Raw genomic sequence first — 17,199 nt, forward strand, 5'->3', positions numbered from 1 at the left:
TAATTAGATCACCTTAACGAGTTTTGGGACTTCTCATTAGAATTGTATCTCCTCTCGCAGTTCTGACCCGATTTCAGTTCTGATCAATGTTTTGGGTAGATCTTCCCTCAGGGGAACAAAACTCGGTCATTTGTTTGTTGATTTTCTTGTTGTAAACAATTTGCTTACAACTTTTGTTTATTTTCAGTTAAATCCTATCTCGTCCCTCAGTTCTCAATGGATTTCAGTTCTGATTGTTTTATTTGAAAGAACTAGACCTTCTGCACAAAACTTGGTCATTGTATTGTCAATTTCATGATCAAATTAATAATTAGGTCAACTTAAGACATGGCGGCACCCTGGTGTAGTGGTTAGCGCTGTCGCCTCACAGCAAGAAGGTCCTGGGTTCGAGCCCCGTGGCCGGCGAGGGCCTTTCTGTGTAGAGTTTGCATGTTCTCCCCGTGTCCGCGTGGGTTTCCTCCGGGTGCTCCGGTTTCCCCCACAGTCCAAAGACATGCAGGTTAGGTTAACTGGTGACTCTAAATTGACCGTAGGTGTGAATGGTTGTCTGTGTCTATGACTACGTTCAGACTGCACCCTGAAACGACCCATATCTGATTTTTTTTGCCCATATGCGACCTGTATCCGATTTGTTATTGACAATCTGAACGACACAGATCAGATTTTTTCACATGCGACCCAGGCCGCTTGGATATGTGGTCCTAATTCCGATGCATATCCGTTATTTTCACATGCGACTGCAGTCTGACCGGACAGGTCGCATTCATGCGACCTACACGTCATCAACAAGAGACAAACGTCACTATTCTGCGTTGGCTAATCCCGCCTCTTTGGTGGAAAACAACAACATTTGTACAGTTTTCAGAATTTAAATAGACCTTTTATAGAATTGATCAAGCTAATGGTGGATTTGGTAGGGACCTGGATGTTAAATCATCCTGTATTACAAGATTGTTCTGGAAATTTCCAGTAATTTGACACCTTTGGTCTCGTTAGTCTGCTGCCCACATTAATCAGATTATTGTGTGAGTTCCGCCGCCGCCACAAAAACCACATCGCCAGGTCTCGCCTCATCTCCATGCTTTACTTGCAAACTTGAAGAGTGCTTTTTTTTTTTTTGGTTTACGTATTACGTAGATGTGCTTATTACGTGTCAATTTGCGCATGCGGGACACTTTTGGGTCGTTTTCCGTTCATATTGGAGATCGCATACAAGTCTCATATAATTGGTAATGTGAACGGCCTAACAAAAAAATCGGATTTCACAACAAATCGGATATGGGTCGTTTCAGGTTGCAGTCTGAATGTAGTGTATGTGTCAGCCCTGTGATGACCTGGCGACTTGTCCAGGGTGTACCCCGCCTTTCGCCCGTAGTCAGCTGGGATAGGCTCCAGCTTGCCTGCGACCCTGTAGAACCGGATAAAGCGGCTACAGATAATGAATGAATGAATGAACTTAAGACATTTTCTTCTAACTAGGATTACATCTCCTCTCATTTATCGTGCAAATTCAGTTCTGATCGATGTTTTTGGCCGATCTTCTGTCGGGGAACAAAATTTTAGTCCTTTATTGATTTTCCTGTCGTAAACAATTAGTCGTGGAGGTTGGTCCTCTCTCACACGGTCACGTTTCAGTTCTGTTTGATGTTTTGGTCGTCATGGTTGTTTTGACGGCAGGCCCGATGAGCTGCTACATCCTTTACGTTTTGTTTGAGGACAAAAATGTACGAGCATCTCTTGTGCCTGAGGATCGGTTTGGGAAACGTTGACTTGCGTGCATAAACATGCATTTAGTATGCTTGATGATTCAGTGCAAACGTACAATTCATTTTCACAAATCTGTCCACAGATGAAACCCCACCTCAAGTAATAGTGTTGCCTTTAGCAGTGCCGGTATTTGTTCCTGTGCCTATGCACCTCTACACGCAGTACACGCCACAACCTGTTGGATTTCCTTTCCCGGTGAGCTGCTTCCTGTCCAGAATTCATCACTGAAGCTTATGACTGATTTTGTTACCTTTTCTTAACCCTTTGGTGACTGACCCCTTGAAAATGGTTCCTCCAGGAACCATGACATTTCAGTTGTCAAGACAACGGAAAAACTAAAATACAAATACAAGAGCATTTTGTTTTGTGCACAAGAGCATTGTGACGTATCTTTCTGTTTTTGTATTTTAGTTTTTCCGTTGTCTTGACAACTGAAACGTCATCGTTCCTGGAGGAACCATTTTCAAGGGGTCAGTCACCAAAGGGTTAATTCCATTCACTTCAGCTTATTTCTGTCCAATGTACTGGTATTCCAGAGTGTATACAATGTCTTGTATAAGTATTCACGCCCCTTGTATTTTTCGACTTCTTGTAGTGTTACAAACTGGACGCATTTGGGATGATAAGTCATGAATCTACACTATATTTTTCCTTTCATTCTAATGAAAGGAAAAATTCAATATTGTTTGCAAAACGATTTCCAAGTAAAACAAAATTGTCACGTAATTGATTGGCGTCTACTTGTGTGCAATTAGTGTCTTGTGATCTCTGTATGGACCCTTTTCACGTGACGTCACGACAAACGCGGCCGCCATTTTGGACGTGTACTACCAGTAGTTTACCACAGCCAGCATTGAGGAACGACAGCAAAGAAAGTTTTTACTTTCAGCAAGACTTCCATCATGCCACTATATTGTTGTGTACCTGGATGTAGTAACCATCAACAAACAAGGCAAGGGTTATCATTTTATCGGATCCCGGTAGTTGCTGACTGACAGAGAAGATGGATAGCGGCATACCAACGCTTGTGTAGTGACCACTTTGTTGGAGGTAAGACGAATAAAATTAGCCAGAAAAGGCATTACATTGCTGTTAACATTCCATTCTAGTTTACTGTAATTATGATCTGGCAGCTATTTACACCGGATCCAGTGTAAATAGCTGCCGGAGCCAACGTGCGAGCTAGCGCTGGCTCCGGAACCTCAGACGTTGGCTCCGGCAGCTATTTACACTGGATCCGGTGTAAATAGCTGCCCGATCATAATTACAGTAAACTAGTAAATACAGTTTTCTGCATCTCGCTCCTTTTTCTTTTATGTTTGTCGCCTTCCTCGCATTCAAACCGATTCGAGCCGAAGTCCACTACATGTCCAAAATGGCGGTCGCTGTTACGAAGGTCACGTGACTGAAAAGGGTCTATAAGGACACCTGTCTCTAGAGGGCTTAAGAGTTTTGTTAGAGAATATACAGCATCACAAAGACCGAGGCGCTCTTCAAACACGTCCGAAGAAAAGTATCGGCTTTTGGTTACTAAAAATACACCATGGCGCAAGGGATTTAAAAAAAAAAAAAAAGGAAAGGAGATGGCGAGGGAAGTTTGGAGGGGTGAATACTTGCGCAAAGACTAGTGACAGGCACTTTTTAGGATTATCATGGATATTTCAAAATGACAATACCATATCTTATTGCCAGGCATGCTAGTCAGCGCTTTCTATGATACAGAACTGGCCGTTCAGTTAAAAATGACTGTCGTGCTGGCAACACACCGGAAGTGATGTCATTTGATTATGATGGAGGAGGAAGATGCAAGTGAAATGACTGTTAAGACGCTAACCATACAGTCCTGATTTACATTTATTAATATTGCTGGTCTCTTTGCTCACCGTAGGTACCAGTGCCCCTGTTTCTGCCCACTACTCTGGACAGCGCTGAGCGAATAGTGGAGACCATTCAGATGATCAAAGAGAGAATTCCAGACAACCCGCTGGAAGCCGACCTGATCATGATGGCAGAGATGGTTGCGGAGGACAGTGAGAAGGATAAAGCTGTCTCCCAAGGAGGTGCATGAGCAAAACAGTTGGAGCACGTTTTCATGACATTTCGGATATTACACGGTTGCACAAAGATGTGAAGTTCTCAACATGAGAAGATAAACTTCATATCTTCATGCCACCGTGTAATGTTCTTTATATTATATGGGCACATTCACAAAAAAGGAAAATAAAACGCAAATTAATCAAAATTAGTCAGCGGAAAAACACTGCGAGTGACGTCATCAGAGTGAAATATCGGGAATTATTATACATACAGTACACTTTATCGATGGGATAAAAACATGAGTTCTGTTCCCTTCGAGCGGGTTTCGTTCATTTGGTTCAGTAGCATGCAATGTTGTTAGCATATCGCTTATCCTACGTGTATTACATCACTCTACCCAGTGGAGAATGAGCGTCGAATATGGTTTACAGTTTTGCACGGTTGTCAAGGCAACATGACGTCACGCGTTGGAGACGTAAAACTCGCGCACCAGCGAGCGACCGTGACAATTTGTAAACAAACCTGGCCGCCAGGTTTGCTTCATTGAATATGGAAGATTTTGAAAGAGAAAGACGCGCTGTTGCAGCAGCCATCTTGGATTTTGAGGTCGTTCTGCACTGACCTTTATCATCTCGGTCACATAATTCTAAAGGTATTACAGTGATTAAAAGTTAGTGGTGTGGGTGGCTCCATTCATTCATTCATTCATTCATTCATTCCATTCATTCATTTATTTATTTAAAATGTTCATAATCGTATCTCTGGTTAGGAATATAGCAACTGCATTTTCTCTAAACTCTCCCATTTATTTCAAAGCCATGTTGATGTACATTGAGCTAAAATGTGCATATGCGTTCAAATACCATTAATTAATCCACCATGCAAAAATAATTTCTTTAAAATATTTGTATGAACGATATCTTAGCGGATCACACGCGTACATTGTGTCAGGCCCGGTCCCATAGTACTGATAACTTCAACGATAACTATAAATAAAACAGTCCTCTGCAGTTTGTGGTTGGTGGTCACACCAGCCCGATAATGATACCTACTGTATATCCCAGGCCTGGGTTCAGGGCTCGAAATTAACTTTTTTTCTTTGTGTCCCCCAGTGGTCCCGAATTCTGTGTTGTATTGTCCCGAATGGAAGCAATAGTGTCCCCATTTTTTTTCCTCTCTGAAATAACCAGTGGTTAATATTATCATATGAAGTTACTATTATATTTATAACTATGCGATTTTGAACCCTTTATATCATTTTTACAATAAGTCACAAAACACAAGTGACACATGTCCTATACATCATCTCATCTCATCTCATTATCTCTAGCCGCTTTATCCTTCTACAGGGTCGCAGGCAAGCTGGAGCCTATCCCAGCTGACTACGGGCGAAAGGCGGGGTACACCCTGGACAAGTCGCCAGGTCATCACAGGGCTGACACATAGACACAGACAACCATTCACACTCACATTCACACCTACGGTCAATTTAGAGTCACCAGTTAACCTAACCTGCATGTCTTTGGACTGTGGGGGAAACCGGAGCACCCGGAGGAAACCCACGCGGACACGGGGAGAACATGCAAACTCCACACAGAAAGGCCCTCGCCGGCCCCGGGGCTCGAACCCAGGACCTTCTTGCTGTGAGGCGACAGCGCTAACCACTACACCACCGTGCCGCCCCTATACATCATCTACTTCAAAATTACAGTTATTGCATTTTCAGTTTATTAAACTTTGGCGATCTCACTGTATGAATAGATACCCGTTTATTTAAAGGGGCCAACTAGCTCATTCAGAAAACGTTTCAACTCCCTACATCTGCAGTACACTTTAGTTGAAAATAAGACCCCTTTTATGTTCATTTCATCTACTTATACCTTGAATATCTGTTGGCACTTATAAGGCCAACTTATAATTTTCACCATTACCGTTATCCATTACCGTTATCCATTTTTATGAACTTTCCGTTATCCATTTTTATGAACTTTCCGTTATCCATTTTTATGAACTTTCGCTGCCGAAACGTGGGTGCAAATGTTAGCAACATCAACATAGTGGCAGCAGGTCCGAGCCTAGTTGTGCTGCTGACTGACTAAACTTTCTGAACTAGAAAGACACCAAGAAAACTCACTTATTCTGTTGAACGGTATCTTCCGTCAATATCATCCACATCATTCCTGTTGTATTTTATAACGTGTCTAACAGTGTTCATTAAGTTCATTCAGTTGCTAGCGTTGCCTGCAGACCAGGCGATGACACTTTGGATCCTGAAGGTCCCGGAGACGTTATGTCTGGGCTTTCAGTTTCTTCCCCGCGGTCGGTCCGCTTCAACCACTTAAGCATTTTTGTTCTGGCAAGAGTCGGCGCAGCGTGTGCGGTAGCAATTCCATTCCAAGTCCATATAATGCGGACTCCGGCCGAAGATTCTAGAACAGGACGCGCTGCTCTGTAGCCTACGGATGCAGGTGCATCGAAAGTGTAGCTACTATGTATTTTTCGCTGTTAACGTTTTAAAATTAAAATTGACAAATTAGGTGAATGTCTACGTATGTGTTACGGCTTTGTAAACAATATTAATGTAGAACTTTTTTCCTAGATCTATTTTTTTCCATTGTCCCGGGATTGTCCCAGATATGATAATTTTGTGTCCCGATGACATTTTTTATGGTCCCCGGGACGTCGGGACACCGTTAGTTTCGAGCGCTGCCTGGGTTTATCCGTATCGGTGAGCTTGCTTCTGGAGCGATTTTATTTTATTTTTTTTCCTTCCAGGCCTGGAAAAATCTGATCTGATGATAAAATTTCTGACCAATCAGGTCATTGTTTATCTTTGTACATCCTTGTTGCATCATGAAGTCACGGAATTTTTTTTTTTTTTCCGTGAAATATCAATAGTAAATTAATAAAGTAAATATATAAATGCAGGTAAGGTATTTTAATTATGAACTTCGGCAGTCCAAACATTTTAATTGTTTTAGACTTGTTAATTTTTTATCCGTGATGCATTATCCGTATGAAATCGCTAACCAGTCTGTAATATACTGAAACCTCCATGACCAATCTGTAAATTATTAGCGTCCGTATTAAAATCCGTAACCACTCTGTATTTTGTATCCTTTTTTTTTTTAAATTATATTTCCGTAGTCCGTTACCTAACTGTATTATATCAACCACTGGAGTGTGTACATGGGTTGTTTTGGAGTCCAAGCTGTACAGTACGATCCGGAATAATGTGCTACTACTTGTAAAAAAAAAAAAAAAACTTCCATGACTATTCTGAAGTTGCATGTGTTTATTTCCCTTAGTCATGAAAGTGTCCCGGAATTCCGGGTTTTTAGATTTTCTGCCGGATTTTTTCTGCTAATGACCTGGAAATCCGGATATTTGACAAAACTCTTGAAAATCTCCGGTTTTCCGAATGGAGAAATTTATTTTTTGGATTTTTCACGTTCCTAGACGCGGCGTAATACTTCGCATCGTCCTTGCGTGGGCGCAGTCCTTAAATAGCCCAAACACAGTTCATTGATTAAAGGCAGGTGTTCTTTGTTAACGGCGCGTGTGCCGGAGCTCATTAGGCGCGCGTGCCAAGGCGTGCCTTCAGGTGCACGAGCCAAGGCGCGCAGGACTGACGCCGTTCTGCGCAAGCGCAACACAATCGCATTAGAAAGCATGGTCAAGCAGCCAGTGTAGCTGCAGACTTTGCGAATTACGAGTATTTTCTCGTGTTAATAATTCGCCATGTCAAAACAAGCAAAACTTTCCTCCTTCTTTCGACGTGAAGAGAGGTAAGCAATTTATTTTATATATTCCCATCAAAGTTGCATTTTGTGGCTTCAAAGCTAAGTTTTAGTGCCGTTTCTAGAATACAACATCAGGAAAACGTGGAAGAAACAGCAATAATGGAAGAGCCGGTTTCTAATGCCGCTTTTCCACTACAAACGCGGCTGAGTCGTGCCGTGCTGAGTTGGGCTGAGTCGAGCTGAGTGGGGCTGTTGGAGTTGCATTTCGACTACAACCGCGCTGAACCGTGCTGGCTGGAAGTGGGTGGACACATTGGGTGGAGTTAGCGAAAGTGGGTGGACGTCACGTGATGTCGTTAAGCAGTGCAAACAGTGACATCAGTGAGCTTTTAAGCGGTAGTCTCACGACCCGGAGAGTAAACAATAAACATGGAGTCGTTAGTGTTGCTGGTCTTGGTGCTGTGGCTTGTTGTCACCGACAACGCCAACAGATACTGGCAAGAGCGTATAGATGAGGCGAGGCGCATAAGGCTTCAGAAATTCTCGTAATTCGTAATTCTTCTCCTTCCGGGTTTACGGTGTTTACAGATCCCAGCGTGCTCGCGGGGCGTGTGGGGGCATGTGAGGACACTCCTCCTCACCAATCAGTGCACAGGGGAGTGTCTGCTCACGCCCCCAGCCTCACTCAGCTCGCTTTGCCTCGCTTCAGCCCCACTCCAAAACGGTGCGAGTTTTAGGGGCTAAGCAGGGCTGAAGCGAGCTGAGTCGTGCTGTTTTTAGGTAGTCGAAACGCGAGCCGTGTCGGGCTGAAGCGAGCTGAAGTGAGCTGAAAAAGGGTAGTGGAAAAGGGCCATAAGCTGCCTAAAACTAGCAGTGGTAATTTATTTTTTTGTTACATAATGTACTCAGGCTGCCCGTCAGTGTGTGACACACACACACACACACACACACACACCCTACGCCCCTGATTTACATGAGAAATGTGGTATTCATTGGTGTGTTTAAATTTACAGACAATACGAACTAATGTAAACAATTGGCTTCAACAATTGGCTTCAATTGGCATAAATCTGAATTGGAAATGTTTAGTTCACTTTAGCTTCTGCAAACGCACAACTCTACTAAAAGATTGATAAACGAGGCTCAATGTCCCCAACATTGAAACCTGAAAGCTTTAGAAACTCTAACAGACCTTTACTTTTTAACAATGCTGTTTTGGGATTTTGCTGAGTTTACCTTCAACTGTCTGATATTTTTTCAAAGTAATGAACTGTGTAGCAGGAAAATCACCGCGTTTTCTAAACGCACTCCTGAAAATTACTCATTAACTAGGGGAATTAAATTTGATATTTTTGACATGTTAATCATTAATGTACATGAAAGAAAAAGGCTTAAAAGTTTTATAACTTGTTTTAGTGAAAATAAGTACTAAAATGCACTAGAATGTAGGGTTTTGCATGTTATGTTATTCAAATATTTTTGGGGGACGGTTTTTTCCTTTGCCCCACTTTCATCTCTATTCCCTGAGTGTCCGGACCACGCGATGATATATTTGTGGCGCGACTGCTCCAGACTGGAACTACATTCAGCAAGAGGGACAGTCAGTTGTAATTATAGGTATAGTTGTTATCGGTGTGGGACCGGACCCTTACCTTTTTTCTAAGAACGAGTACAGCTAACCATACTTGTCTATTTTTAGGCCATTATAGAAACAGTTGTCAGTTTTTACTCCCAATATTCTGTCCTTTTGGATGTAAAGCTGAAAATAACCTTTTGCTGAAAGGAACAGTCCACCGTACTTCCATAATGAAATATGCTCTTATCTGAATTGAGACGAGCTGATCCGTACCTCTCCGAGCTTTGCGCGACCTCCCAGTCAGTCAGACGCAGTCAGACGCGCTGTCACTCCTGTTAGCAATGTAGCTAGGCTCAGTATGGCCAATGGTATTTTTTGGGGCTGTAGTTAGATGCGACCAAACTCTTCCGCGTTTTTCCTGTTTACATAGGTTTATATGACCAGTGATATGAAACAAGTTCAGTTACACAAATTGAAACGTAGCGATTTTCTATGCTATGGAAAGTCCGCACTATAATGACAGGCGTACTAACACCTTCTGCGCGCTTCGGCAGCGCATTGATATCTGAGCTCCGTATCAATGTGCTGCCGAAGCGCGCAGAAGGTGTTAGTACGCCTGTCATTATAGTGCGCACTTTCCATAGCATAGAAAATCGCCACGTTTGTGTAACTGAACTTGTTTCATATCACTGGTCATATAAACCTATGTAAACAGGAAAAACGCAGAAGAGTTTGGTCGCCTCTAACTACAGCCCCAAAAAATACCATTGGCCATACTGAGCCTAGCTACATTGCTAACAGGAGTGACAGCGCGTCTGACTGACTGGGAGGTCGCGCAAAGCTCGGACAGGTACGGAGCAGCTCGTCTCAATTCAGATAAGGGCATATTTCATTATGGAAGTACGGTGGACTGTTCCTTTAAGTTTAAATTGTGCATATTTCACGCATAATCCAGAACTGTGTGAGAGTCTGTAGAATCTGTTGTCACCACATATGGTGTGTATGTACTGTTTGCTTGTAGAAATGGTGTTCTTACAAACGAACCGCACAAATTCTTCAAGACTTCAGTAGCTCACTTCTAATTCATTCCACTCTGCTGTCGTGTTTGTTCACTCAGACCAGGATGATAATTTTATCGAAGATTTCGATTTGGAAGCCCTCTCCAGCCATCTAAGTTGGGAGGACGACAGCATCTCGAGTGCCTCCCGATGGGGACGTAGCTCAGAGTCTGAAAAAGTGCCTCCATCCGGACAGGCGCAGCAGTCTCCCAGCCCTGCCCCGCAAGAGCCACAAATGGACCTGGAGGCAGATTTTCCAGTCGGTGAGGGCTGTGAAGAGCATCACTTTCAGTTGTATTTTATTTAGTATACTTGCTGATCTGCTATTGGTTGACATTTGTGATTGGCAGAGAGCTTTGAGCATTTAGAACAACGCACACAAGAGGACAAGAGCGTGACTCCTACCAGGCTGAAAACACGCAAGAAGAACCGCGATTGTTTCCCTCAGAAAAAACGAGTATGAACGTCATGATCATACTTCAACCATTCATTGTACTTAAGACAGAGTAATGTACGGTAATCTGCTTTTATTCACCAGCCCTGCAGGCTGGAATAGGCATCACGGAGCCAAAACTGCTAAACTTTTAAACCTAGCTTGAGCTCTGACGCTTGTATTCATACGCATCCGACATCAGTAGGATTTTATCTTTGTATTTGTTGATGACGTATTAATGCTATTCAGAGAACTCAGAGTGTGATGTGTGTAAATGCAGGCTCGTAAACGTACAGAAACTCCTCCTCAGTCATCAGCAGCTGATGTTCACCACCCGTCCAAATTGCACACCAAATACGGCGTTCAGGCCTGGAAGAGCTGGGTACGCTGGATGGAAACGCAGCCGAAAATGGAGATGCCCAAATTTGGCTGTGAGTCACGGCTGATTTTCTTACATGTGTACCAGATTACCTGCTATTTATTTGTTTACATATCTCTACTTACAAGAATAATCATACGTACACTCAAGCACAGACTTGAGCACAGTGAAATGTTTCCTCTGTGTTTAACCCATTTGAAACCGTGAACACACACAAGTGAGCAATGAGCACACACACATACCTAGCAGTGTTGCCAGATTGGGAGGTTTCCCGCCCAGTTGGGCGGTTTCAAGTGCATTTTGGTGGGTTTTGAACATATTTTGGGCTGGAAAACGTCAGCAGTATCTGTTACTGCTGACGTTTTCCAGCCCAAAATATGTTCAAAACCCACCAAAATGCACTTGAAACCGCCCAACTGGGCGGGGAACCTCCCAATCTGGCAACGCTGATACCCAGAGGCGTGCTCAAGGGCACTTCAGCCCAATCGTGTTTACTGAACCACATGTCTTTGGACTGTGGGGGAAACCAGAGCACAGACACGGGGAGAACATGCAAACTCCACACAGAAAAGCCCCGTCGGCCACTGGGCTCGAACCCAGAACCTTCTTGCCGTGAGGCGACAGCACTAACCACGACACCACCTTGATTTACCTATTTACTTATTACTTGCATGTTATAACCCCTCGAGTTTGTGTGTGTGTGTAAATATTTTTATCCTATCAACATTCACTGGATATGAGCAATCGCACGCTCTGATTGGCTACTCTACTACTAGGCTATCAGCTCATATACCATGACTAGAGAAAAACAAAATGGCGGAGCGTGATTGTGAAACAAACTGAGGACGAAATAAAAACTCTACTCAAAAACAACCCCCCCCCCCCCAAAAAAAAGCAACAAAATATGGAATAAAAGTATTTGATAGGAAGAACGTTTCTTTTTTTAAAATTTTTTTAAAATAATTATCGCATTTTTCACAAATTGCTCCTGTCGTTTTGCCGGTTTGTTTACATTCTAAATGGAAATTATTTTGTTGGCCGTTTTGTATAAAGTCTTATTTATCGAATTTGCAAAAATTTAAAAATGCTCCATTTCTCAAAATCCAGTGAATGAGTGGAATAACTGTTATTCTATCCATAATCTCATTGTATATGGCTTATAGCCAACTTGGCGCTACATGCCTCATCGGCTATCAGCTCATACATGACTTGATTTTGTGGAATAACTTAAAAAAAAAAATTGATTTATTTAAACACCTGGCTATCTAAAGCTTGTCTTTCCTCCCATTTTCTCAACCAGCGCGGAACATAACGATAAAGGAGGACGTGTTACAGTGCAGCACGGCTGAGCTAAGTTACGGCCTCTGCAAATTCGTCAGTGAAGTTCGCCGCCCGAATGGAGAAACGTACAGTCCAGACAGCATCTATTACCTCTGCTTAGGCATTCAGCAGGTAAGGAACGGTGTTAAAATGGTGTATTCAGAAAATAAAGCACAATAATTTAAGACGCGCTCATGTTTTGTCCAAATATCAAACATTTTAAATCAAGATTATTTGTTTCTTTTCTGTGCAGCACCTTTTTGAAAATGGCAGAATGGAGAATATCTTCACGGACTTATTTTACACTAAATTCACTCAAACTATGTCCAGGTTACTGACAGACTGGAAACCCACGATACTTCCTAGTGGTGAGATACATCCATAATTTATCTTACTAACGTGTCGTAGAAGACCTAATTTATGAAAAAAAATATGTCCTGGATCAACTAATTAAAGCACAATTAGAAATATCCCTCCTTTTCTCTTCACTTTTAATTATTGACATATAGAAATTATACATCGATATTTGAGTTGAAATTTAAAATTGTGTACGGTGGTGCTTGAAAGTTTATGAATCCTTTAGAATTTTCTATATTTCTGCATAAATATGACCTAAAACATCATCAGACTTTCACACAAGTCCTCAAAGTAGATAAAGAGAACCCAGTTAAACAAATGAGACAAAAATATTATACTTGGTCATTTATGTATTGAGGAAAATGATCCAATATTACATATCTGTGAGTGGCAAAAGTATGTGAACCTTTGCTTTCAGTATCTGGTGTGACCCCCTTGTGCAGCAATAACTGCAACTAAACGTTTGCGGTAACTGTTGATCAGTCCTGCACACCGGCTTGGAGGAATTTTAGCCCGTTCCTCCGTACAGAACAGCTTCAACTCTGGGATGTTGGTGGGTTTCCTCACATGAACTGCTCTCTTCAGGTCCTTCCACAACATTTCCATTGGATTAAGGTCAGGACTTTGACTTGGCCATTCCAAAACATTAACTTTATTCTTCTTTAACCATTCTTCGGTAGAACGACTTGTGTGCTTAGGGTCGTTGTCTTGCTGCATGACCCACCTTCTCTTGAGATTCAGTTCATGGACAGATGTCCTGACATTTTCCTTTAGAATTCACTAGTATAATTCAGAATTCATTGTTCCATCAATGATGGCAAGCCGTCCTGGCCCAGATGCAGCAAAACAGGCCCAAACCATGATACTACCACCACCATGTTTCACAGATGGGATAAGGTTCTCATGCTGGAATGCAGTGTTTTCCTTTCTTCAAACATAACGCTTCTCATTTAAACCAAAAAGTTTGATTTTGGTCTCATCCATCCACAAAACATTTTTCCAATAGCCTTCTGGCTTGTCCATGTGATCTTTAGCAAACTGCAGACGAGCAGCAATGTTCTTTTTGGAGAGCAGTGGCTTTCTCCTTGCAACCCTGCCATGCACACCATTGTTGTTCAGTGTTCTCCTGATGGTGGACTCATGAACATTAAACATTAGCCAATGTGAGAGAGGCCTTCAGTTGCTTAGAAGTTACCCTGGGGTCCTTTGTGATCTCGCCGACTATTACATGCCTTGCTCTTGGGGTGATCTTTGTTGGTCGACCACTCCTGGGGAGGGTAACAATGGTCTTGAATTTCCTCCATTTGTACACAATCTGTCTGACTGTGGATTGGTGGAGTCCAAACTCTTTAGAGATGGTTTTGTAACCTTTTCCAGCCTGATGAGCATCAACAACACTTTTTCTGAGGTCCTCAGAAATCTCCTTTGTTCGTGCCATGATACACTTCCACAAACATGTGTTGTGAAGATCAGACTTTGATAGATCCCTGTTCTTTAAATAAAACAGGGTGCCCACTCACACCTGATTGTCATCCCATTGATTGAAAACACCTGACTCTAATTTCACCTTCAAATTAACTGCTAATCCTAGAGGTTCACATACTTTTGCCACTCACAGGTATGTAATATTGGATCGTTTTCCTCAATAAATAAATGAGCAAGTATAATATTTTTGTCTCATTTGTTGAACTGGGTTCTCTTTATCTACTTTTAGGACTTGTGTGAAAATCTGATGATGTTTTAGGTCATATTTACGCAGAAATATAGAAAATTCTAAAGGGTTTGCAAACTTTCAAGCACCACTGTACTAATGCTTCCCCATATGGTGTGTGTGTGTGTGTTTGCATGCGCGCCCAGGGTACATACACTCTCGAGTGGAGGAAGAGTATCTGTGGGAGTGTAAGCAGCTGGGTGCTTTCTCCCCGAGCGTGCTCCTCAACACTCTGCTTTACTTCTGCACCAAGTTCTTCGACTTCAAGACTGTCGCACAGCACCGGCGCCTTTCCTTCGCCCACATCATGCGGTGCACTCGTACACACAGCAACGGGAGCAAGATGTCCTGCCTCCGCTTCTACCCTCCCGTGCACAAAGAAAACAAAAATACATGTTCGTGTTTTCCTGAAGAATTGATTAATGCACCAATAAAAAAAAATAATAATTAACTGTTAAACACTCATGTTTGGATTACTTCTCTGTACTTCTTACAGCGAATGAAGATGACGATGGTGTCCCTGCCAAGAGGAAAAGAGAAGACGAAGAGGAAGAAGGCGTGGTGCTGGAGATGCAGGAGAATGCAGAAAACCCTCTCCACTGCCCTGTTAGACTCTATGAGTTCTATCTCTCCAAATGGTATGGCAATCATCTTGGGGATGCTGTATTCATAATTCAGTGCTCAGAACTCTTATTTTGTAACACTGGCTCAGGAGTAAGGAGTAAAATATGACAAGACATGCTGTTATAGTGAAAATAATTACAGTACTGATGAGGTGGCACGCACTACCGTTCAAAAGTTTGGGGTCACTTTGAAATGTCCTTATTTTTGAAAGAAAAGCACTGTTCTTTTCAATGAAGATCACTTTAAACTAATCAGAAATCCACTCTATACATTGCTAATGTGGTAAATGACTATTCTAGCTGCAAATGTGTGGTTTTTGGTGCAATATCTCCATAGGTGTATAGAGGCCCATTTCCAGCAACTCTCACTCCAGTGTTCTAATGGTACAATGTGTTTGCTCATTGCCTCAGAAGGCTAATGGATGATTAGAAAACCCTTGTACAATCATGTTAGCACAGCTGAAAACAGTTGAGCTCTTTAGAGAAGCTATAAAACTGACCTTCCTTTGAGCAGATTGAGTTTCTGGAGCATCACATTTGTGGGGTCGATTAAATGCTCAAAATGGCCAGAAAAATGTCTTGACTATATTTTCTATTCATTTTACAACTTATGGTGGGAAATAAAAGTGTGACTTTTCATGGAAAACACAAAATTGTCTGGGTGACCCCAAACTTTTGAACGGTAGTGTATTGTGGCCCGATCCCCAAAGAATTCTTAGAGCTGATTCGTCAGAATATTCAGTAACACCAGCTCTGAAAATGGTGCCGTCTTTAATCAGGCTTGTAGTACTCGAGTCCAGGACTCGTGGCCTAATTTTAAGGACTCATGACTTGACTTGGACTTGAGCACTGATGACTCGCACTTGGACTCAGACTCGTGCATCAACTACATTCGGACTCGTAAACTAGAGACGAGGACTCGGATTTTTTCTTTATTTTTTGTAACATGCCATAATAATTTGCCATAAGATATTTATAGTTACATTAATTCTTATACTAATTTCGTTCAAGAGTATCATACTGTAGGCGGCACGGTGGTGTAGTGGTTAGCGCTGTCGCCTCACAGCAAGAAGGTCCTGGGTTCGAGCCCCGGGGCCGGCGAGGGCCTTTCTGTGTGGAGTTTGCATGTTCTCCCCGTGTCCGCGTGGGTTTCCTCCGGGTGCTCCAGTTTCCCCCACAGTCCAAAGACATGCAGGTTAGGTTAACTGGTGACTCTAAATTGACCGTAGGTGTGAGTGTGAATGGTTGTCTGTGTCTGTGTCAGCCCTGTGATGACCTGGCGACTTGTCCAGGGTGTACCCCGCCTTTCGCCCGTAGTCAGCTGGGATAGGCTCCAGCTTGCCTGCGACCCTGTAGAAGGATAAAGCGGCTAGAGATAATGAGATGAGATGAGTATCATACTGTACCTGCGCGCCTTGGCACGTGCATCAGATAGACACTTGGGTGCACTCTGGACAGTGCGCACGCCAAGCGGACTCTCACGCGCTCACCGTAAACGACTCGCACCTGCACAGGATTAAGGCGCAATCAGCACACCGATATAAAAACTGTGAAAACACACTTACTTTGCGAAGTATTGAGTTGCGTTACTGATACATTACCAAGCCTTATTTCCTTGTTTGGTTTGCTGATCCCTGATTTCCTGTTTCTCGTCTTTGATTGTGCCGAGTCTACGATAGCATGTTTGTGCCTCGCTCAACCTATTGCCCGTTTCACCGTTTTACAATTTTGCCTGCCGTTCTGGATTGTTTACCGTCTTCACTTGTATTAATAAACACACCTTCTGCACTTACATCCGTCTCCCAACCATCTCTGACAGAATACTTCACACTCCCTGACAAAGAGAAGCACATTCACCTGTTCATACGTCATGTTCAGGAACAAACTAATGTTAATGGCGCTAAAACAGCCACCGTCACATGGTGCGGTTGGAATGTTGTTCTTGGACTCGACTCAAATTTTTTTTTTTAATGACTCGGACTTGAACACTGGGGACTCGAGACTGGACTTGGACTCCAGGTTTAGTGACTCGACAACAACACTGGCTGTAATTCAAACCAGAGGTTTTGTGATGATCATTTCGCTAATTTTAAAAACGTGTTTGTTTACCAAAGACTTCCATTTTCCTCGGAAGTCGGAACTAGGAATGACGTTTCACCTGAATTCCAGTAGTCAAAATGCTAAGATGGGTGCCA

The 17,199-nt window shown here is 42.6% G+C and overlaps 1 protein-coding gene across 3 annotated transcripts in view; it reads left to right on the forward strand.

Moving 5' to 3' along the window:
* The window catches only part of zmym4.1 (zinc finger MYM-type containing 4, tandem duplicate 1), a 122,491-nt gene that overhangs the window by 97,710 nt on the left and 7,582 nt on the right, over nt 1-17,199 (forward strand). For all 3 annotated transcript variants that reach the window (XM_060904737.1, XM_060904738.1, XM_060904739.1), the window contains 9 exons: nt 1,850-1,962; nt 3,656-3,827; nt 10,241-10,444; nt 10,532-10,638; nt 10,895-11,045; nt 12,294-12,445; nt 12,567-12,681; nt 14,528-14,776; nt 14,878-15,019. In XM_060904737.1, coding sequence (XP_060760720.1) covers nt 1,850-1,962; nt 3,656-3,827; nt 10,241-10,444; nt 10,532-10,638; nt 10,895-11,045; nt 12,294-12,445; nt 12,567-12,681; nt 14,528-14,776; nt 14,878-15,019 — 1,405 coding nt within the window. The remainder of the gene's footprint in view (nt 1-1,849; nt 1,963-3,655; nt 3,828-10,240; nt 10,445-10,531; nt 10,639-10,894; nt 11,046-12,293; nt 12,446-12,566; nt 12,682-14,527; nt 14,777-14,877; nt 15,020-17,199) is intronic.

The sequence above is a fragment of the Neoarius graeffei genome, chromosome 22 (genome assembly GCF_027579695.1).
Source record: "Neoarius graeffei isolate fNeoGra1 chromosome 22, fNeoGra1.pri, whole genome shotgun sequence".
Classification (NCBI taxonomy): Eukaryota; Metazoa; Chordata; class Actinopteri; order Siluriformes; family Ariidae; genus Neoarius; species Neoarius graeffei.